Source organism: Dermacentor silvarum, chromosome 3 (genome assembly GCF_013339745.2).
Source record: "Dermacentor silvarum isolate Dsil-2018 chromosome 3, BIME_Dsil_1.4, whole genome shotgun sequence".
Classification (NCBI taxonomy): domain Eukaryota; kingdom Metazoa; phylum Arthropoda; class Arachnida; order Ixodida; family Ixodidae; genus Dermacentor; species Dermacentor silvarum.
The window spans coordinates 197,708,755-197,732,157 of record NC_051156.1 but is presented as its reverse complement, the minus strand read 5'-3'; the positions used below and the strand labels follow the sequence as shown (position 1 = coordinate 197,732,157).

Below are 23,403 nucleotides of genomic sequence, written 5' to 3'. Positions count from 1 at the left end.
TGGAGGAGAGTAACCTCTTCCAACCAATAACACGCTCCCGCCTCGCACGGCGCAGCAAATGAGAGCGCGCGTGCCACGACAGCTGCAGCCAACAGGAAGCCGCACTCGGCCCCCATTGCGGCCGGTGGGGGTGCGCCGCGGGCGGTTCTCCACGCAGTGACGCCAGATTGGGCTATTTGTAGCCGAATTGGGCTACTTAAATTTTCGTTTGGCTATGTTGTTTTAAATGAGTTGGCTATGTGGCGATTTTGGCTACATTGTTATGTGGTTCAGTAATGGTTAAAAAAAAAAAAACGTGTTGGTGCAACCTACTTCTGTTTGTTTCCACATCTGTGTCCATAGCGTGGCGCGACGCAATGGGTTTTGTGCTATAGGACCTCATTTCTACGTCCACTCATTACAAAGTTAAAAGCACCATACGATCATCGTCATGAAATTATGTGACATATTTCACGTACTGTTATTATATTTGATGTTCACATATGTGATAATTTATGGTGTCTACGATCCCTAACTTTCAAAGTGTGGTATGAGGGACACTGTATTGTAGAGCTTTAGATAATTTTATACCTTAGCCACTGGGAAAGCGTGGCGAATGATTTGTATTTGATAATTTTTCTTCGTTTGCTTTACTTATTTAGTCAAATCACTTTGCTTGGGCGTGTGCTCGATACTTGCATATGTGATATTTTTTACTGGTTCTGCTGTGCGCTAGTCTAGTCAAACGCGTGGTTTGGCCGTGTATTTGATGCTGTAAAAAAGAACTTTCACTTACAAATAAACAAACGTTACCAGTTCGTTACCATGACTCATTTTATTGCCAGTTTACGCTAGGAGAAATGATGACTACATTTGGCTATACAAGCTACCGAGGCCCGACTGCATGGTTGGCTAGTTTTGGGCTATACCGTCCATCTGTTTGGGCTATGTCACTCAGCATCTTCTGGCAACACTGCCTCCTCGTCTCACAGGCAGCAGAGCAGCGCATCAGAATGAGTCATGTCACAGTTCTTCGGAGATGCGCCATGGATGAGGCAGCGGGTCCATCTGGGTTGGTTGACGCGGATAGCTGGGCTCGGCAGAACGCACAACTACGATTGACACGACAACGTGAGCGTGCGTCGACTGATCCTGACATTGTATAGCTATACGAGAAAAGTTGGAAGCAGACAGGTTGAAGAAAAAAAATGTCGTGAACATGCAAATGAAACTCCTGCACAGAAGGAACGCCGGCTCGACGCTGATGCCGAAACCACGAGAAACACGCGGGCTAACGAAACTCCCCAACAGCGACAACGCCAGGTAGAGGCCAACGTTCAAACTATGAGGACTCGACGGGCGAAGGAAACTGCCGAAGAGTAAGTCGCGCGCTTGGTCACATACGTTCATGGAAGAGCGGCAAACACCTACTGGCGCATACGCAATAGCCCAATGTTGGCATCAATGTGGTTCATTGAAGACCAGCACAGACTGAGTGGCACATGCCCATGATAAGCCAAGACAAGCTATTCAAAACTAGCGCTATCAGTGCTAGCGCACAATAGTTCGTGCTTAGCCAAAGTCACGCCACAGGTGTCACAACACAGCCTAATACAAGTTAAGTCGGCTTTAGTACCTTAGCTGAGCTTCTGCGAGAAAATAGGGCTCACTTGTGCCCTATTTACCCTACCTAAGATTAAGGAGTGATTCGTCGTTGGCAGAAGGCATTCTAGTTTCAAGAAATTCTGCGCTCAACGAAATTATTAAGGGCTGCAATAGCTGCCGACCACATGATTGCGGGGCCACATGAGTAGCCTCCACGCAGACGAGGGCCTCCGTGGCTCGTGGAGCCATCTCTGGGCCACTATGTACGTGACACTGCGATTACGAATGCCCAATGAGGGAACAAGCAATCAACACTAAAACTAGTATAGTCGCTAGAATTTAAATATAGAAAATATTGCGTTCTTTTCACTGAGGGTACATAAAACCACCTTCCTCAAGGCAATTTCTGTCTGTTGCATTTTCTTGTTTTCGTGATTTTATTCTGATGAGAATGGCGTAAAATTTGGAAGTATTTGTGTCCGTCTAATTAACATTAGCATGTGTAACAATTTCACATTAATGCGCTAAGCGGAATAGGGAATAGCATTTATCGTCCGTCGTTCGGTAATGCTATCCGGTTGGTCGGTCAGTCAGTAGGTCAGTCGGTTCAATCGGTGCAACTTCAACATTAACAAAAAATCTATTTTAAGCCCACACCTGCTCTATCATAATGAGTGTCTTGGATTAAGTGCCATGTGGGCTCCTACGTTATTGTTGTACTTTCTTCGTTGCACTAAACTTTCAGTAAACTTGCCTTTTTTTGTTGTTGTTGTTTTTACAAAGCCTGTGGCAGTCACATATATATCGAGGAGTCCCATGATTGGACCGCATCCAAGTTCTGCTATCGAGGCAAGAAAGCCGCATAATTTAATCAATATATTGCAATAAATACGCGTTTACCGCCTGAGGCGTGATGAGGGCTCTTGGGCATCTGCACAGAAAACAAATTAATGCTGGGCACCTCAGCATCATCCTGCATATTTTTTTTTTCGTCTTCTTTCTCGTCCATCCTTCATTGGACTTGATTCCCCGCCTCGATTAAGCACCAAGTTCGACCAACTGTGCGTCCCATTCCTGGCAAGGCCATGATTGTGCGCCAACATGCCACCAATGTATGAAGTTGCCGATGCAGCCACATTCACGCAGTTGCCGATGTCCGCGCCTACATTCGATATACGCGCACGGGTAGCAAAGAGGAGGACGTTTTCCAAGGCTGCTCGAAACTCGACACAACGCGTTGCTCCGACCCATTATTATCCAGAAATAAGTATGTACAAACACAAAGTGCAAACGAACGTCACTTGTAGCGCACTTGGCTCCAGATTAAATGCAGGGGCGAATCGCGACTGTACCAGCAGCATGCCACGACGTGTGTTTTCCTTATTTGCGCGCCGCTTGCACCCAGCAGCTGCTGCTACGAATTTTCGTCGGAACAAAATGGCTACAGGACTGTTGCACACGCTGTACGTGATAATGTAAGGGGTGACAGGTGATAGGTTACTGAGCAAAACTTATGGCAAGCATTTGTCCTTGTAGTTCCATTACTGATATTTGCTGCAATTTATGCGATTCTGCTGAAAGATGTATATCACGTGGCACTTTCAACTTTCGTACGCTAACTAAAGTTATTCGACGGATTTCAACCAAAAATCGGTGTTTCCTTTCGTATAGTTTCCGCCTGTATTTCTTCCAGTTAATTACGGTGCACTTCTCCAATATTTTTTTTTCAATTCGTAATTGAAGTTCAGATAAGAAAATCAATTCGTAATTTCCTACCTACCATCAGCAAATTCGAAAGATGACTTTCATGAACGGAGGAGCCATCAACAAGGCCGTCGCCTAGCACTTTCAAACAAAAATTATTCCTACCTGGCATTTAAAATAAATGAATAAAACAGGCACTTTCGACCGACCGGTGAAACGCTGACAGTGATAGCAAGTTTAGCTTTGCGCCTGATCTCCTCGGACGGTGTTCATATATACACGTGGGTGCGGCTATACGCGGATGCGAGCATATGCAGGTCCACCACAAGTTCTGGCACACTTAAAAGCTTTAACACGCCGTGTAGGGCCTGTAATTGCATCGCACAGGCAGCACTGCGCAGCCCGTTAAGTGCGGCGCCCGTGAAAAGTCCTCACTTTCAGATTGTGAGCACCAGTATTGTTTTAAATGCGTGAGCATTTCTACGCTTACCCAACGAGAAAACTGTCCGCGCGCCCGTACCTCTCGTAAGACGATCGCTTTCAAGATGGAGCACGCAGCAGCGAGCGACTGTATACCTTCACGCTGCCTATCGCTTCAACGCGAACGAGGCGACGAGAACACAGCGCCTCACGGAGCTCTCGGTACATGCCGCACTCTGCCCATTTCGCCGATCGCTTTCGAGATGTGGACCCACGCTTCTCATTTAAGTGAGCAGCCGAAACACAGCGCGTCAAGCTATCAGCTGTCGACACTCTCTGTCGGCCCCGCACATCGCTTTCAAGGTATACGGCCCGCGCCGCCGCGCCAGAGGTACAACCGCCGCCGTCGCATGGTTGATCACGCTTCATATAGTGGTTCGCCGCCGGTGGATAATGCGCTAAAGAGCGATAATGGCATATAATAATCGGAACGTCCACCTGCAGTAGAAGCAACCAACAAGAGACAGTGCACTTAATAAACGTTGCATTCATTTAACTCATTTCCTACCTCTCCCTCGTCATTTCACCCCACGTCCACATCCCGCTGTGGGCTATGTATAACACGAGTGAACATTGCTTCCACTCCCCTCTTCTACGCCGTCTCGTGCAGGTCTCACTTAACAGTTCGGTGTTGAAACTGCGCCCCTTCTCTGTTTCACGATTCTTTCGCGGCTGTTCTCGGAATTATACGAAACACACCATGCAGCGTGCGACCCCTGAAAAACCAGTCGTTACTACGAAATGCCTTACGCATCTTTCCGGTAACTCCCACAGAAGATTCTACGTGAATATTTTACACTTATTCGTATTCTGAGAAGATTAAAGAGAAAAAAGCATGCGCTGTGAATGAAACACTTGTTTGCGCGTCGCGATTCTCGAAACTTCTGAGGAATAATTTAGTCAACAGGTTAAGACATGGTTTGAGCAACTTTGGCGGTAGAATAGTATTGCATCTAGTATGCATATACAGCATAGATAAACATACAGCATACACATACATAAATATATACGGAACATCACGGCGACGGCGAAAATTCGCCTGGAATGTCCGCGTAGTATCGCAATAAACAGCGTGTCTTATTTTTATACGCGAAGAGATAATTGACTGCGGTTATTATTTGCCCCGTGTTTACTTTGCAAGTCCTGAGGGGACCAGCAGCCTCCTATTAAAAACATTGTTCTGAGTATTGGCTGCTATACATTAAGGAACTCCTCTTATTTGTGTTTCTTTAACCTCGCAAGGCATAACGAATCGCTTTTATACGCTGAATATCATACTCCGAAATACGATTTAAGCGCTGGAAACTTCGCGAAAAGCCCGTGGCAGCGTTTTTGATACTTTGGAGAGAATTTTCAGTTCTGGATTGTTCAGAAGAGAAGTTACTAATCAAATATTTTACCGTAACAATTACTTTTAGTCAATTATCCTGTCATTGTTTGTTTGTTTGTATGAATGTACCCTTCACTAAAAGAAATAAATATGAACAAGTGCCTTTTATTTTTTCATTCATGTGGAAGGGTGTTTGGGCAATGTTGGGTTAAGGTCTCCCGCAAGGGGGCTCTTTAGTGCTGAACAAAAAGCCCGAGGAAACAAGCGGGGAATTGAGATCGAAGCCACGTGCAGCCCTACCATCGATAGACCGCCCAAAACCGGATACAGAGTAAATAGAGCAAGGTACGCTTGTTTTGCCGCAAAAGAAAAAAAAAGAAAGGAAGAATGAAAGAGAAAGAGATATGTTTTCGGGCCCAGCCTCAATTTACATTGTCTTCCGGATAGCGAAGCCTACTTTGTGAAGCGAAACGTCGCACGCCTGCATAGCGTGTGCGAAATTATACGTAAAGCAAGAAGTCACTCATCGGTAAAAATATTATGCCTTCTTTTTTCTTATCTTTTTTTTTCCGTTGTCTCATTGAGCAGTATCCCGGCTTTTGTGCACCTGCTTTTCTAATGCCGAGTAGATGGCCAGAACACGATGCTTTTGGGAGTATACCGCATCTGCTCACATAAGGCTCGCACATTTTTTGAGGACAAATTGATGCGAAGTTGGGGGGGGGGGGGCGGCAATAATTACTATGGGAAAAATTGCGATAGTGTATACGTTCTATGTGGTAAATAGAAAGAAATGTCGCAGTTTTGTCCGAAAGGCGAAGCATCAATTGCGATAGCAAATTGGTAGAGCAGGGATAGCAGTTTTATCGGCTACATAAACTTGGACACATTCGCTTTCTAACTGAATTGACAAGCGTGGTGTCATCGCGCACAAGCAAACATGAATAGATCACACTGAAAGACCGCAGACAACTACTGTCAAAACGCTGGCAGTAAGCGCAGGCGCTGCAGCGGACAGAAACTGAGCGGCGGATGCACAGCGCATACAAAGGTCAGAGCCGTGTGGAGATAAGAGACGGTGCGGGCGACCGCCACCACAGCCAGTGCAAGCGTGTTTGTTGGCAGAGTAAAAGCTGCTCCCCCCCCCCCCCCCTCCCTCCCGCGCTGCCTTGCCGCTTTTTTGCTTTCGGGTGGGAGATTGCGTTGCCAGTTCCCCTTACACTCGGTTGCAAGATACGCATTTGGTGCCGTAGCACAGCGTCGCCCCGCCTCCCTCCCCCCATACCCCCATGGCCCATGGCCTTTCGCGCGACGATCGCGTTTGCTTTCCGCCGTGCGTTGGCTCTCCGATAGCACGCGTCCGTCGCGCGCTTTTACTCGCGCATACGGCGCGCAGTGACGATTTTATCGCCCTTGAAATCTATACGGAATCTCACGGCGACGGCGACGGCGACGCCGACGGCAGAAATCCGGTTGAAGTGTCCATATAATTGCTATCACAATAAAAATGAAAAATAATATGATTGTAAATTGGGGTTCTCACGCCCGCCACTGAAAACTCAAGTGAGAAGGGGCAGACCAGTCAGGGAGGTTGTACACCGGACGTTAAAGTGGCCAGGATGGCGGGAGTCAAGGCGGCACCCATGCGGATCCTGCTGAGCGTAACCTCCTCTAGGCGAGTTAAGCTGCCAGGAAAGTCCGCATCCACGCGGAGGGATGAATGCACGCATGGAGCGCCGGAGTGATTCTTTGTGCAGGAGCAAGCTGTCCTTCGGGGACAGACGAAGTAGAGCCAGCGGGTTTTGGATTCCGCTGGCTGGCAGGCGGTATCCGCGTCCAGTTGGACATGTGCAGACCGGCGGGTCCACAGTAACTGGACAGGACAGGTGCACTAGTCGATAAGGCGATGCACGTGTGAGGCTGTATTTAGGGAGCCGGTCACTTTTCGTAGCTCTCGTACAGCCTGCCTGCAGTCTGTGTATATAAGTAATCTATTCGGCGACAAGCAATGTAGCTTCGGTATCATGGGTGATAAACCGTCCCGTATAGCTGCGAGCTCCACCAATACGGATGGAAACGGTGCCCGTATTATATAGGAGCATGTTTGTTGCTCGTCAGGTAGCAAGGGGAATACGAGGCTGGTGTGCAAAACACACCCGTCGACATCTGCGTGCACGTATACCTCTAGAGAGTCCACGGCAACTGTGAGGGCGGGCTCCTGTGCCACCTGACGGTTGGACTGTCGCAGGCGAGTCAGCGGTCGGTTGTCACTGGCCTGTGCCTTAAGCCATGGCGGAATTCTGACAAAGATGCGACAGGCTGTGGCAGTGTTGGATTGTAGTAGTGAGCTAAGGACGCCGCAGCAGGTATTGCTTGACTCTTTAAGCGGAGAGCCATTCGACGCTGGTGCACGATTTCATCGATCGTGTTTAGCTGCGCTTTCGCCTGGAGGATCGGGATAGGGGTGTGCTGAGGAAGGCATCTGATCGTCTGCATGGCCTCTCGGTTCGCGGTTTCAAGCAGGTCCCAATCTCTCAATGTGAGGCGTTGAAATTGAGCTTAATATACAAGCCGAGGTTGCAGAATCGATCGCACCAAAACACTGGCCGTTCGAGAACAAACGCCCCCGGTATTTCGGGAAATGGGGCGGATAAGATTCAGGGAATTAGCAATCTTCTGACGCACGGAGCGAACCCATGCAGCCCCAGAGCCAGATGCGTCCAGTTCGAGTCCGAACACGCGGATCATTGATACAGTGGTGAGTGCTTGGCCATTTAGGCTCAAGCAAATGGGTGTCTGCAGGAAGCGACGGCGACCTGGTCTATTGGTGATGGACATGAATGCAGTCTTTGTGGCAGAAAGTGTCAGTCCTATACGGGCACACCAGTCTGAAGTCTTAATCAGGGCAGTCTGTAAACCATCCTGTTGGCGTTGCAGGTCTGCATGTAGTGTCCACACTGTCACATCGACCGCGGACAGCAGGAAGGAGTTATCTGGAATACGGGTGAGTTGCCATGCGAGGGGCAATAGGGCAATGTTAAACAGTATCGGAGCCAGCACCGAGCCCTGCGGTACACCCCGCTTCGAAACAAAATGTCCGGTTCTTTCCTTGCCGACTCGGACACAGAAAGTGTGGTGTAACAAAAAGCCGCAGTTTCGCTCGAAAGGCTAAGTATCGTTTGCTATAGCAAATTAGTGGCCGTATAAACTTGTAAACATAAGCATACTAACTAAATTAACAAGCATGGTGTCATGCGTGAACAAGCAAACATGAACACATCTCACTCGATGACCGCAGAAAGTCGCTGCGAAAACGCTGGAGGAAGTGCGGCAGCAGCAGCGAGTGAACTGACCTTCGTGCTGCGTCTCGCATCAACGCGAAATAAGCCGCGAAAACACAGTGCATGTGGACTACGTCGCCGTCGCAGATAGCTTTCAAGATACAGCTGCCTGGGCGGGCTCGCACGGCCAGCCGGGTCACCCGGAATAGAAAGCGCCCCCGCCCCCACCATCTATCCTTCTCCCGGAGCCTTGCGGCCCGGCCGGCCAGGCCGACCACGCTAGCCGGCCCGGGCCGCGGTATCTTGAAAGCCGCCCAGGCCGCCCAGAGTAGAACCTCCCCTTCCCTCCCTACCACCCCCCCCCCCCCCTCCCGGAGCGTTGCACGCGACGGAAGAGGTACGCTTCCTTCCCGCTTCCCTCCCTGGCGTGCGTGAGATTGAGCCGTGATCGGCGGCTCACCCTCGCCCACGTTCACTCGCACAGACAGCATACGGCGCGCGGCGACGATTTTATCACCAGTGAACTTTATACAGAACCGCACCGCGACGACCACGGCGATAGCGACGGCAGAAATGCGTCTGGACTCTCCATATAATTGCTATCGCAATAAAAGGACATCACAAACTCGCAGACGCGCGGTGGAAGTTGGAGCCATTGCATTACGCGAATGGTCGCCGCGTGGCTAACATTGTCGTAGGCTTTATGAACATCCATGACACACAAATATTGGTCTTCTCTTAACCCGAAGTGCCATCTCCATAAAATTGACCCATCCTTGAAGCTTCAAATGCCATCAAACATTTCCCGCTCTGAGGCGACAGTATTGTGCCGCCTCTGGCTCGGGGTGGCATTTACAAAGGCCTACTCGTTCCGCATTGGAATGGGGGATACGGTCATGTGTGAGTCTTGTGGAAACAGAGGAACAATTTAACATGTCTTATGTCTCTGTCCCCAGTTCGACGTCGAGCGTGAAGCTCTCCGGACAGCATTGAACCGGCTGGATTCTCGACCATTTTCGGAATGAAGATCCTTGGACCATGGCCGTATGCGTCGATGGCACAGAAAGCCACGAAAGCCTTGTTGGACTACCTCAAGTCGACAGGTCTTGGCGACCGTCTGTAGACTTCGTGCGAAGTGTCAAATGTGCGCGAAACTCTGCTCTCTCTATTTCCTTTCTTTCTCTTTTCATCCCTATACCCCCTTTCCCCAGTGCAGGGTAGCAAACCGGACGTGCGTCTTGTTAACCTCCCTGCCTTTCCTCTCTTCTATTTCTCTCTCTCTCTCTTTCATGGTGAGGATGGTTCGAATGATGCTTGTTGTTACTCCGACAAGCACCATGGACGTCAAATGGTCTAGGCCATCTTCCGTACCCAAGTGCCGTCGAAAGCCAACCTCGGCCGGATGGTACCAGGCATGATTTTCCAACCACCAGGAGATGCGCGCTGACAACATACGTTCAAGAAGCTTGCACAACGCTTGTCCGAGGGCTTTCGTGGCTTCGGTATTGGCACAAATTCAGCATGCTTCCATGATTCAGGCAGCTCTCCGGTTGTTCAAATTACATCAATCAAGTCAAGCAGCCACTGCAGCGCAGGACCATCGATGTTCTTGAGCACTTCATAAAAGATCCCATCTGGGTCTGGTAACTTAGCGTGCTCTTGCCTGGTCAATGGTGGAGCCATTGTTAACGGCACTTGCATGCCTTCGATGACTGACCGATTGGGAGTCACGCGAAGTTGCGGAGGAGGGCAGTATGGACAGACGAAATGTGGTGGAGCCTGATCGTACGCTGGGAAAAAAGCCCTGGCAACTTCCGGCGCGAACTGGCACGGCGTACATCCAGAAGACAGGCATGCACTGACTGCTCGGTCCGGCGTGCGACCACCTAATTTCATGGTCCGGAACGTTGGCCAGGTCGAGGCAGACGAAGAAGACGGGCCAACCAACGCGCACCAGTCCATCCACCGCTCCCGGGAGGGGCGCTTCTCGCCGCGACGGGCTGACAAACATCACTTGCCTTTGCAATAACAGCATATGCATGTTCTACACAAGAAGACACTACAAAGGCCCCTTTTGGAGAAACTAACTAAACCTTGGTGATAATGTGACTCTGGCCCGACCTATATTAAGTGTCGGTGTCAACAATGACGTCGGAGCAAGCATACGACAGTCGCTGCAACAAATTTCGAGGGCGCGATGATTATTTGAGCAAAAATAAAATAAAATAAAAATTTTGACCGCCAATTACGGAGAGCGAGCATTATGCTAGGGCGAGCATTATGCAATAAATACGGTATACAGCTGAGCTCGCACCTGTAAATGAGCGCTTCCCCCTCGCTCTCGCTGTATGCTTTGTTCCAACATCCGGAACTGCAACTCTGTCGCCGCATTCTGCCTAGCAGTGAAACGCAGCACCGTACTTTTAGCTCATGCGAAATCTGGCTAGTAGGTCACGCAGTGTTTGCACTCATGTCGACGTGTATACGCTTCGCGTGCGCCGCACTTATCCTGGCGGTGAACACCGCCGCCGTCCTCTCGGTTGGACCAAATAATCGGGACCCCTGCTTGAGGCTTCTGCTCGACGTAGACACCGGCGTAGACGATGCCCTTGCAATCACGCTGGCGGCGAGGCTCTCGAACGTGTGCATCGAAGCCATCACCGTGGTCGCGGGAAACGCCGACCTGCCCACCGGCTACAACAACACGCTTAGGACACTGAATGTCATCAACAGAACGAAGGTGAGTATCGCGCAGCATGTCGGGGACAACGAATCTGGGGACGTATTTCGGACAATCCCTTTCGGAGATATCACTTTCAATCAGCGTTGATTGGCTAGTTGAGCAAATCCGGCTGAGCTGATTGGCTGGTTAAGCAAAAACTGCTCGAATCATCCAAAGCGCTGAGTACTAGTCTTCACTCGATAGTGTTACGGTTAATTTCAGTGGACTGATGTAGACAATAATAATAGAACCTTTATCGGACTGGAAAAGATTTTAAGGAGAGGTGGTCGGAGCCTTTCAGTCCAGGGCCCCAATGGACTTTGCCGCCTGCCTGACCTGGCTAATGAAGGATTTTTGTCTTGCCAGGTCGGAGCGGGCGAGCTGTGCCTCGCACTGCTCCATCGTGTTACTGGCATTTGGCCTATGAGGGTGCTTAGCGCACTCCCAGGTTATATGTATTAGGGTTGGTATGTCACCGCACCAAGGGCAGTTGGCTATATAGCGAGTAGGATACATGACATTTAGCAATTTTAGATGGAGGAGTACCCCTATTTGTATTTTACGCCAATCAGTGGCATCTTCCCCGCTAAGTTGTGGGTGAGGCGGCAGGTATTTTCTGCAGACTTCGCGCTGATGAGCAAGGATGTCTTGGGCATTTTAATTGCTGGGATTTTCTGAGGGGTAGTGCAAGTGGTTAGAGTTATGGAAGAGGACGCCGTCTCTCGATTAGTAGAGCCTCGAGTTAACGCGTTAGTCTATTTTTCGTTCCCCTGTACCCCCACGTTGCCCGGGCACCAGAGTAGCGATGACCGTGGTTGAAGGATTTGGGGATCATCGCGAGGCTAGCCGCAGTCACGTGCCCCTTGAGAAACATGCGACATGTCTCCTGGGAGTCCGTGACCACGACCGAGTCCCTTTGCGAAAGCTCCGCGTGAGCGAGTGCGATCGCCACTGGCGAGTGATTTCGGCCGAGGTGGGGTATCCCGCCGTGGCCGATGCGGTTATTTGCTGCTGGCAGATCACGTTCACAACTGCCAGGGCGTACCTCCTTTGGTAGCGCGGCCCGGTCGCCTCTGCATACGCAGCTGCGTCCATGTAGTACGTGTTGCACCCATGGTTATTAACGCGAATGCGTTTCTTGGCTAGGTTGGCGAAAGCGCGCAGCCAGCTAGCGTCCGCAAGTGTCGTCCGCAAGAGCCGTGTGCCGAAAGCACGTGACCTCTCCCATAGGAACTGAAGCCGGCGCCCACATCTGTCACAGCAACACTCAGCGCGGGCTCCACTCCACCGCACCAACCACCTGCAGCCGCGGCGTAGGTGGCTGCTACGGCGGAATGGAGCGCGGTCGCGATCGTATTGCCTCGATATACCCGAGACCTGTGATGGATGCTGCCTCGACGACGAAATAGAAAAGGTAAAGTGGTGTCAGCACCACTTTGATTGCACCAAATCATGTATACACAATTCGGCCTCTCACTTGGCCCCATTCTTTATAACACAGCTCGGCAACACCACTTCGCAGCACCCGTCCGCAACGGCAACCTAGCCGAAAGAAACGCCTTCGCGTTCTCATCTCATAAGAATAGGCTTAGGGATCCTCCGCGCCTTTTAGATGCGAAGCAGCTTATGGTCGGGGCTATGTCACTCCCTCCCTTCCTCCCTCCGCCGTGCGGACTCCACACCCCTACTGCGCATGCGCATCCTCCTCCCCCTCCTCTCGTCTCCTTGTATCATCTCATCTCATCTCCTCCCTCCTCCCCTCCTCTCCTCTCGGCATTCCTCCTCTCCTCTCCGACGCTCCTCTCCTCTCCGGATTGCCTAACGAATGGCAACACCTGCGTCTCCGCGCGGGATAATGCGAAGCAGCTAGGTTAGAGCCGCGACGGTAGGCGCCCAGAGGCACCGGCAATAGGGTGCCTCGATGCCAGCGCCGCCGTTCGGCGGCGCTGGCACGCTAACCGGCAACAGTCACTAGCGCCTCGCGCGTTCGGTGCGAACGCGGGCAAAACGCCGACGGCGTCGACAACAGTTCTGCGCGTTGCTGGTGCTGCTGCATGTCCAAGTTTATACAGCTGATAAAACTACTTTGAGTCGACCCCATGGCTGCTTCGCATACCACTCAGGGTTCCCCTACGGGAAGATGGTGTAATTTTTTAGAGTACATCATTTTAATGTGTTTTGCGCGTGCTTTGCAACTTTCCTTTTCACGCGACAGCGTTCAGGGCCCTGTGTCGCAGAAAATCCGGCGTCTGCGTTAAGCATCGGCGTCTGGCGGAAATAATCATACCGAATCACATCATCCCGAAACAACCCCGACCACACAGGCCCTCCACGTGGCGCAAGGCGTTAGTGAGAGAAATTTGAATTTCTCAAAGTAAAATCCGTTAGAAAAATCGTAAAGTACGACTTAACCACGACCTACAGGCGTGATAGTGTCGGATTGTAATTTGAATATATGACAAAAAATTCTAATAAGCAGCCAGAGATCTTTGAATGCTATCGCGTTCCAGTCTTATAAAGGCGAAGCTTAAGCGTCCTCCAATTTTGATGGTGTTTCGCTGTACTTTGGTTCTAGGCAACATTGAGGGGAATGTTTAAAACGAAGCCTTTCTAAACTTTGGACACGCGCGTGCCTCGGGGCAACAGCAAACAATTAATAGAACAATAAAAAAGACCCTAGGGCCTTCACATGTTGATAAAAGACGGTTTAAATTGCTCTCTAAAGATGTCTTCCCAGCAATGCAGTCAGGTTCAAAAGTGAAGCCGACATTAAGGGGATCAGCGTAAGCCTGGTCGTTGTAAGCTGGCTTTCCCACGTTAGGTGTTGCAGGGAAGCCTACTCATAAAGAAAATGTGATGCGAACGGAGCACGATAACACTATCGCGCTCCACTCTTAAAGGCGAAGCTTAAGCATCCTCCGATTTCTGTACTCGGGACTGCATGCTCTTATGAATAGGAGCTACGGTAATTTTGGATCACACCGAAGGAGGGAGAGGTACGGCCTGCTGTCCAGTGAGATAAATGCGTATGCTGGGATATTGAGTCTAGCCAATATTGCGCTACCAGTTTTCGTGAAGCTGATGCGTTCCCTCGGTCGCATCAGAGTGGCCTGCCTCACTTCGTCGAAACTATTAGTGCAATCCCAAAGCTAACGTGCACTCCGTGGAGGTACATTTATGCAGGCCCAGAGTAGCCTTGAAAGCGGTTCGGATTATCGTGTTGGCCTGCCTTTCCTACTCCCTGTTCAGGATTATCGAATGATACGTCATTCGACTCACCAATAAGGCCTGTACGAGTCTTAGGGTATCGTCTACTCGCATTCCTACCTTTCGATACGTCATGCGATGTATCATTTGGGCCATGTTGTAGGTTGCAGATTTGAGGGTTTTGAGTGTCTGTACTGCTCTCCCGTCGCTCTGAAGCCACAAATCCAGGACTCGCATCGTGGGTACCTCTCGGACTAATTGGCCCTCAACCTAGATGTTAATGAACCCTCTGCATTTGTAGCCTTTCGCGTGCATCCGGATCACCTCAGATTTTTCGGGTGCGCACTTCAGCCCGCTCTATCGGGAAAATTTCTCCACCACTAATACTGCGCTATGGAGCGTATATTCTTTATCCCCTAGGGAATCTCTGCTCGACCACGGCGTGATGTCGTCCACGTAGAGCGTGTAACCGAGGTCGGGTATCCGATCGCCATGTTGAAGAGCAGAGGATATATTATCGCTCCTTGAGGTGTTCCTTTGTTAGGCATTTTAAATATCTTCGATGTGATTCGACCAATACTGATGCTCGCCTCGCGGTTGGAAAGAAACGCTCTTAAGTAATTGTATTGAAGTAATTGTATGTGCGCTGACCACAACCCGCGATTTCGAGTTCCTGCAGTATTGCGGCGTGAGAGACGTTGTCGAAGGCTCCTTTAAGGTCTAGTGCTAGGATTTGTCTCGTCGCCATTCGGTATATTAGTTAGAATTTTGTCCCTAAGTATGGAGGAACACGTCCTGACAAGATAAACCCATGCGAAATCCTATCATGGAGTCCGGAAACCAGCTCCGCTCTTCCAGATATCGCTGCAATCTGATATGGATCACCCTTTCATAGAGCTTACCCAGGCGAATCATTGAATTTGTGATCGAGTCTGGGACCGGTGCCGATTTTTTAAGTGCGGATTGTACCATCTCAAATACTTCCGCGTACGTTATTTCTTCGTCTAATTTCAGGGTTGGGGTCCCCCGCCTATTGTCTCGTCGCGTAGGACGATCCCGTCGCGGGTGAGGGTCCTCTGTACCTGTTCTGAAGAGCATCGACTAGATCTTGGTCAGTACCCTCGAAGTTGTCCTCCAGCTGTTGTATTCTGCTATCGATCGAGGCACGCCTCTAATTTTGACGTTTGTTTCTCTAGTGATTTTCATTTGCATTCTTCTCCTAAGAGCTGTTTTCTTAGTCGCGCGTTTTCCTTTTCCAATTTCTGAATACGTTTATCATATTTTATCGTTACCCCACCGCCCGGCACACGGCTCACTTCTTTGATCATTCGTGTCCTTGAGGGGGTGGATTTTTGAGTCCGCAGCCCCGGCACATGTTCTTGGGATTCGGACACACGTCCGAGCGGTGTTCCTCTTGTATGCATTCTAGGCACGTTTGGATTGTGAGTCTGTACTCCGTACACGGCAACTCTACTCCCATGTAGTAGACGCATTCGGCGCGCGTGCCTCCCGAGAAGGTGAGGAGAGCGGTGTTTGAGCTTCGTAGCATTCGGGCCCTTTCGATGGTCACTCCTTGGGTCCTGACTCGCAGGTGTTGCTGGAGATCTGCTGATTCGGTGCGCGCTGGAAATCTGTGCACTACCCCGTTGTGACTATCTTCTGGATCCGCTACGTGTACACGTTGAAGGGGTGTTGTTTGCCTCGCAGCTCCATGCATGTGATTCGACGAATGACATCCGCCACCTCCAGTGAAGGTGTGGAGACGATGAAAATCTTCGTTCCCTCTCGGACTCGCAGTATGAAATACTCTCCCGTAATTTTTCGTTCGTTCGGTCCCGTTTCTTGGGATTACCATCCAGGTAGCCCGAATAATCGCTTGTGGATTTCTGTTCTCAGATATTCCTTGAGCATTAGTGCCTTGTGGGAGCTTCAGCATTATCTTTATGTCATTCTTCTGTAATGGTGGTAGAGGCTTTCCCTTCACCGGGCGCATGTTGCGATGACGGGTGCCCGTCTCGCCATTTTGCCCGACTCCTTTTGCGCCGCCAACTATAATGGCTGTCCATTTATGTTATTCTTGTTGTTGGAAGCCTTTTTCTCTGTCATTGTGCTTGGCAGCCTCTCACTGTCGCCGCGATAGAGCTAACTATACCAGCCATACGTCGCCTGGTTGTGGGCGGCGAATCCCCTGTCTTTTGCTAGTCCCCGCTTCGGAAATTCGGCTTTTGTCCCCGTTTTCGTCCGCGTTGTTATCGGATGCGGAGGGTTTATTTGGAGATCCACATCTTCTGAAGCAGCCATCTCCTACGCTCGGTAGGAGCGATCCAGGTATTAACAAGTGGTGAGGCGGTCGCACACGCGCTAAGTTTACTGAGGCCTAATGAGGCTTCCGCCGTTTCGAATTTTCAAAGTTGCGTGGGATGACGAAAAATTCACTCATGGACTTTAACTTGGTCTTGAAACGCAGCTTTTCTCGACTGTAATCCGATCAGATAGTCGAGGGAGGTTCACTTGACGAGTTTTCGGCTAAAACGTTAATAGTCGTGGGAGCCCATGTGAAAGAGCGTGTTCTGCCGGAACTACTTCTCCTCCGATGTAGACAAGGTTTGCGTTTTCCACTGGTCTATGTGGATCACTCGGTTCCGCGACGAAGCGCTTTTCGTTGATCCGATGTGCAGAGGCGGATTTCACCGGAACTCCGACGAGATGTTGCCGTCACTTCCGGATTGGCAGGGTGGCTCGGCTGTTTTCAGCTCTCTTTGAGGCGTTGTCGGATATGGCGGACAGATGCGGAGCGGAACTTACACTACGCTCATTGTCGTAGCACCCCTGGGGACAAAACCCGGAGCGTGCCGTGTACTGTGGAATCGCTCATAGCGCTGGTTTTGCTTTAGACTTTAAATTCCATCGATCAATCAATCAGTGAATCAAGGACTGATAATAACGCCAACAACAAACACGGAAAGCTTGGTAACCATTCGTATTATGCATTAGTTATATTAAAGTTTAAAAGAGCACAATAAGGAAGTGTTACACTGTTAAAACTTTCTCTGCATTTCTTCAGCTGAAAGGCAATGTTTGTGCTGGAAATAATGCGCAACATTATAGTAAGCTGAACTACCCTTCTACTACACTTCCAGCATAACAAATAGGCCTCCTGACAACTTCGGGGGCGTCAGTGCGCAGTACCCGATCTCGAGCTCATAACTTTGAGGTCAAGGAGACCCCCCCCCACAACCCCCCCCCCCCCCCCCCCCCCCCAAAAAAAAAAAAAAGTCACAGATTGCGATAGAAAACTAGTGGACAGCTACACGAAGTAAGGATAGTAGTTTTATCGGCCGTATACACTTGTAAACGTAGACATACTAACCAAATTAAAAAGCACGGTGTCACGCGCGCACAAGCAAACATGACCGCATATCACTCGATGTCCGCGGTAGCGCGCTCTCGAAACGCTGTAGTGAGTAAAGCGCGGTAGCAGCAGCGAGCGAACTGACCTCCGCCCCGCCGCTCGCATCAACGCGAACTAAGCCGCGAAAACACAGCACTGGGAGGACTGTGCCCTCGCCGTAGATGGCTTTCAAGATACAGCCGCTCGGGCGGCGCAGAACGCTGCAACCCTACCCTCCCACCGGAGCCTTGGGGATCCTTGCGGCCCGGCGGGCGCAAGTGGTCGCTCGGGCGACGCGGAGTCCATCAATATGCTTGATAACGTCCATCAATATGCTTGATGGACGTTATTATTTGTGTAATGATAAAAGTAGAAGTACATTGCGTCCGAGAATACGCAACGACTCAAGTTCGCAAGTTTTAGAAACTTTTTGCCTTAACGAAAACGGCAAAAGATGCGCGAAAACACATATTAATGACGTATAGTGATGACATCAGCAGTGAATCAGTTTGGGTGCCAAATTGAAAAATAATGCATTTTTGCTTCAGGTCGGTTAGTGCTAGCTAAAGTTTATGTTTTTAGTGCTAGAACGAGAAACAACGGGCGACAAAAAAAAAAAAAAAAAGAACAAAGCATCGGTAGACATGGTATGCTACGGTACTTCAAGCTGTGGTTTTACAAAAACGACTGCTGTGACTTTCTACACGCGAGCGCTATCATGATCGCTTGCCGTCGTTATTTAAACATTGACCTTCCAAACGATCGGACTTTGTTTTATCTAAAAGGGCTTTTTTTGTATCTCTTCATGGCGGCATCGTTTTAGGACTAATGCCACAAGTTTCAAAGCGACTACTTAACTAGCCTCAGCTGATTAAGTGTTTCGCTTTGGAGTCTATAGTTAAAGAATAGAGACAGCTAAGGAACAAACTGCAAACACTCTATAAAATAAAGTCACGGATACATCGCAACCGAGTATATTTGGCTCAAACAGCTGTGCACAGCACACACCTATTAGCACAGGCCAGGAAACATTGAGTTAACTGCGCGTCACCACAGGCTTATGCCAAATCACTAGATATCATTAAAAAAAACGTTTTACCGTAGAGCCGACATAAACGGAGCAGCTCAGGCATTTTATACCTTAGCCTCGTCCCAGCAACTTATTTATAAGCAAGTACAACAGAACAGGTAGCGACCCTATACTGGCAACCTCTTCTTACAGGTACCAGTTTACAAAGGTGCCGACAGACCAATCGATGGCCATTGGGACACTGAGAAGACGTACTTCGGTCCTGACAACTTCGGAGGCGTCAGTGCGCAGTATCCGATGTCGAGGAACCCAGCTGGCGATCCCCAGACTCCCGGATACATCAAAATGATCGAGCTGGTGAAGAAGAACCGAGGACAACAAACGCTCGTCTTGATGGCCCCTTTGACAAACTTGGCCATCGCGCTGCTCGCGGCGCCAGAAATCTCGGAGGGCATCCGGCATATATACATCTTGGGTGGAACCCTTTATGGTGAGGGACAGCAGCACCTTTTATCTCCACACCCGTCAGTAGGTCACAACCTATGTATTCGTTAAAGGCCTTTCGCAACTTCCTATCAACATGTCACAATGGACACTGCTCTACTGTAGCTGGTAGAGCATCGAGTTTGTTGTTTGTTTGTTTGTTTGTTTGTTTGTTTGTTTGTTTGTTTGTTTGTTTGTTTGTTGTTTGTTGTTTGTTTGTTGTTTGTTTGTTGTTTGTTTGTTTGTTTGTTGTTTGTTTGTTGTTTGTGTTTGTTGTTTGTTTGTTTTTTTGTTTGTTTTGTTTTGTTGTTGTTGTTTGTTTGTTTGTTTGTTTGTTTGTTTGTTTGTTTGTTGTTTGTTGTTTGTGTTTGTTTGTTTGTTTGTTTGTTTGTTTGTTTGTTTGTTTGTTTGTTTGTTTGTTTGTTTTGTTTGTTTGTTGGTTTGTTTGTTGTTTGTTTGTTTGTTTTGTGTGTTGTTTGTTTTGTTGTTTTTTGTTTGTTTGTGTTTGTTTGTTTGTTTGTTGTTTGTTTTGTTTGTTGGTTTGTTTGTTTGTTTGTTTGTTTGTTTGTTGTTTGTTTGTTTTGTTTGTTTGTTTGTTGTTGTTTGTTTGTTGTTTGTTTGTTGTTTTGTTTGTTTGTTTGTTGTTGTTGTGTTGTTGTGTGTTTGTTTGTTTGTGTTTTGTTTGTTTTGTTTTGTTGTTTGTTTGTTTGTTTGTTTGTTTGTTTGGTTGTTTGTTTGTTTGTTTGTTTGTTGTTGTTTGTTGTTTGTTTGTTTGTTGTTGTTTGTTTGTTTTTGTTTGTTTGTTGTTGTTGTTGTTTGTTTGTTTGTTTGTTTTGTTGTTTGTTTGTTTGTTTGTTTGTTTGTTGTTGTTTGTTTGTTTGTTGTTTGTTTGTTTGTTTGTTTGCGAGTGGGCGAGCAAGCGAGCCGCCTGACATCGTGAGATTTGACGAAGATTCACTATAGTACTACAGCAAAAGCTGTTTGAGGGGCACCTCTCGTGGTTGATGGAGGAAAACCATTAGATATGCTTAACGCATACCATCACATATCACTCCATAAACACAAAACAGAGCCTGCGTTGAGCTCGCTCTTTACAGCGCGCCTAAAACAAGAGCATTTAATGTGATGCATAATTTTACTATTACCAGGCAGTTTGTTGTATAGGTAGGTAGCTTCGTTCCTGTCCAGCCTTTTTCAGGCCTCTTAAACAAGAGGAAAATGTATATGGTGCATGGTGGGGATTCGAAACAGGATTGTTGTATTTATTCGATGAAATTGGGGCGGGGGAAAGGGGAAGACAGTCAATGAATTTAGTATTTATTGATAATTTTTGCGGGATGTTGTGTGTGCTTGCTTTGTTATCCCGCGGAAGCGGCGATATTGCGCCTTACTAACCGTAAGATTTCTTCCACCGCTTCCGTGCATCGCGGTCTACGTTCGACAATGTTAGATTCTCGCAGTCCATCTTAGTTTTTGTTTAGTATGCCAGATTAGTGGGATAAGTTTTGTATCCTACTTGCGCGCGCTTAGGACTACGAATAAACCAAAATTGGCTTGAAGACAGCGCTTGTTTCGCGCATTTCTCATCTGACTTCGCGTCCTTTTTCGCGCTGTTTATGCGTCACAACGCCCCGGCCACTAGGAACCTGCGGCTCCAGTGTGTGTGGAAGTGTCGCAAATAGGGCGCCTTGGTGAACGTGGCCTCTGCAGAGTCCGTGCGAAATCACGTACAGTCGGCCGCAAAAGTTTACAGGACACGGGGCTGGCGATGGGTATGTTGAATTCCCGCTAAGCATCTGCACATACAGCCTGGAATTTAAGAATTCGATATGTTGCAACCCTTATGACCTACGCGATTACTCAGTAAATTAGAAGTTTTGTGCCTCAACAGAGCAACTATTCCCATCCCGTAACACCCGCCCCGTAATCTCTTGCGGCCGACACTTACATCAATCGGCCGCCACATCTAGCAGAGTACAGGGAAGAATGCGGTAATAATCTTGCTTCTTTCTGTTTTTGCTGCAGCGAAAGGCAATGCCAATCCTACTGCGGAATTCAACTTTTTCACGGATCCTGAAGCAGCGTTGGTTGTTCTTGACAGAGCCACATGTCCCATAACTATTATTCCCTGGGAGGCAGCCCTTCAGGCAACTGTGCCATGGGTTAGTATATCTGGAAGGCTGCCGAGGACTCACTTATTTATTACTATTGTTATTTATTGACATGAGAAAAAAAATGTCCGCGAGCACGTTTCCAACTACTCCGTTCTTCATGAATAGTTCTATGTGCATGCACATATGCTATTCTGCAGTCCCATACATAACTTTAATACTGTTACATTTTATAATGTTACATTTGACACACGTTATATATATATATATATATATATATAAATATATATATATATATATATGTATGTATGTGTGTATGTGTGTGTGTATGTGTGTGTGTATGTGTGTGTGTATGTGTGTGTGTATGTGTGTGTGTGTGTGTGTGTGTATGCGTGTGTGTGCGTGTGTGTGCGTGTGTGTGCGTGTGTGCGTGTGCGTGTGTGTGCGTGTGTGCGTGTGTGCGTGTGTGCGTGTGTGCGTGTGTGTGTGTGTGTGGTGTGTGTGTGTGTGTGTGTGTGTGTGTGTGTGTGTGTGTGTGTGTGTGTGTGTGTGTGTGTGTGTGTGTGTGTGTGTGTGTGTGTGTGTGTGTGTGTGTGTGTGTGTGTTTATATGTTATATATAGCTTGGTGTCAGAATAGGTGATGGATATAGCGCGTTATTCCCTGGTGTAATCTCCTCGCTACAATATATATCGTATCTCTCACGTACCTAGTACCAATTTTTAAATATAGAGTGGTACATCTGAGACCGACGACATGCTGTTCGTAGTCGTCTCCAGTTGCACAGACGATTAGTTATTTAATCAGTTGAATTCTGCAGCATTTTAGAGATATCTTCTGGGCATAAGTATAATTTGAAAGCGTTTTCGAGGGTCCTCAAAAACATCTGATAGAGTTGTTTGCACGAGGTTACCTTTTACGTGGTTCTTTTTTCGGGGCTCTGAAGAAAGGCCGCCGAAATATTCCGGCATCGTAGAAAACCTCATCCGCACACAGTATAGTAAACCTTCTCTTTATCTTATATCGCCTCCATGTCCTTCCTCTGTACAGGCTATACCAAAGCTTTCCTGTAAGCCTCCCTACCTAACTCCATCCATATTCTGCTTCTCCCACTCCCAGAACACCTACTACAGCATCACGAACAAGTCGGGCAAGCTTCAGAAGTTTCTGCGGGACATCACGACTCACACTGTTCAGTGCTGCCTGAGCGGAGGCCAGAGTCCGGGCGGCTTCAGCGTGGGAGACTTCCTCGCGGTTCTCGCAGCAGCGGTTCCCGAGAGCGTCACCAAAACTCTGGAGCATCGCGTGAACGTCGAGAGGTGCGGCGAGTACACGAGAGGCCAACTTGTCCACGCGTGGGAGCCCAAGATCCTGCCGGAAGTGAAACGCAACGTGACGATCGTGGAAAGCTTCGACGTCGGCATTGTCGAAAAGTACTTCAAATATAGTTTCGACCCAACTGGAGCGTGAAATAAATGAACTGCTCCTTTCAGAACAACTGGCCCTCTAGCCCTAACATTATTTTTTATTACTAGTCGTTGCGGCGTCTCCGGGCGCACCGGTGTGTCGGGTATGTGGCAAATACAACAAACGTACTGCATGTCTACCGTGAATGCTCCCCCCTCCCCCGAACTGCCTTGTCCCCGTATCCTATGAGAGCGGCGATGTGGGCTTGTTGGTTGTTCATCTTGAAACGAGCGCGTTGTAGCAAGACCAGGGAACAAGGACATGAGAAGACACAAAAGAATACACACGTAGCGCTACTTGCAACCAGTCTTTATTTTCACACCAAGTCATACGATTCATCTCAAGCTCGCCGCGATACAGATCACGTGGAATCAGCAGGTTTTAACGAAGAAAACAAAAAAGACAACCAAAACACACAGCTAAAACTCAGCCTTTACTACTGCTTGGAGAGGAAATCCAATTCTGTATGGGACAATGCTATCGATGGCTTGCTTATGCACGATTACCCAAGTGCGTCGATACGCTCAGTCTCTATGATTACGCGGGTAACCTCGTCCATATATCTACTTGGAATGACAGTGTCATCAAACATTGGGTAACAACCACAATGCTGA

General features: G+C 48.6%; 1 protein-coding gene across 1 annotated transcript in view; it reads left to right on the top strand.

Annotated features, from left to right (window-relative positions):
* The window catches only part of LOC119445131 (pyrimidine-specific ribonucleoside hydrolase RihA), a 59,972-nt gene extending 37,152 nt beyond the window's left edge, over window positions 1-22,820 (top strand). Inside the window, exons 3-4 of the mRNA XM_049664893.1 lie at window positions 21,238-21,374; window positions 22,442-22,820. Of these exons, the coding sequence (XP_049520850.1) occupies window positions 21,238-21,374; window positions 22,442-22,792 (488 nt within the window). The 3' untranslated portion in view covers window positions 22,793-22,820. The remainder of the gene's footprint in view (window positions 1-21,237; window positions 21,375-22,441) is intronic.
* The last annotated feature ends 583 nt before the right edge of the window (window positions 22,821-23,403 follow it).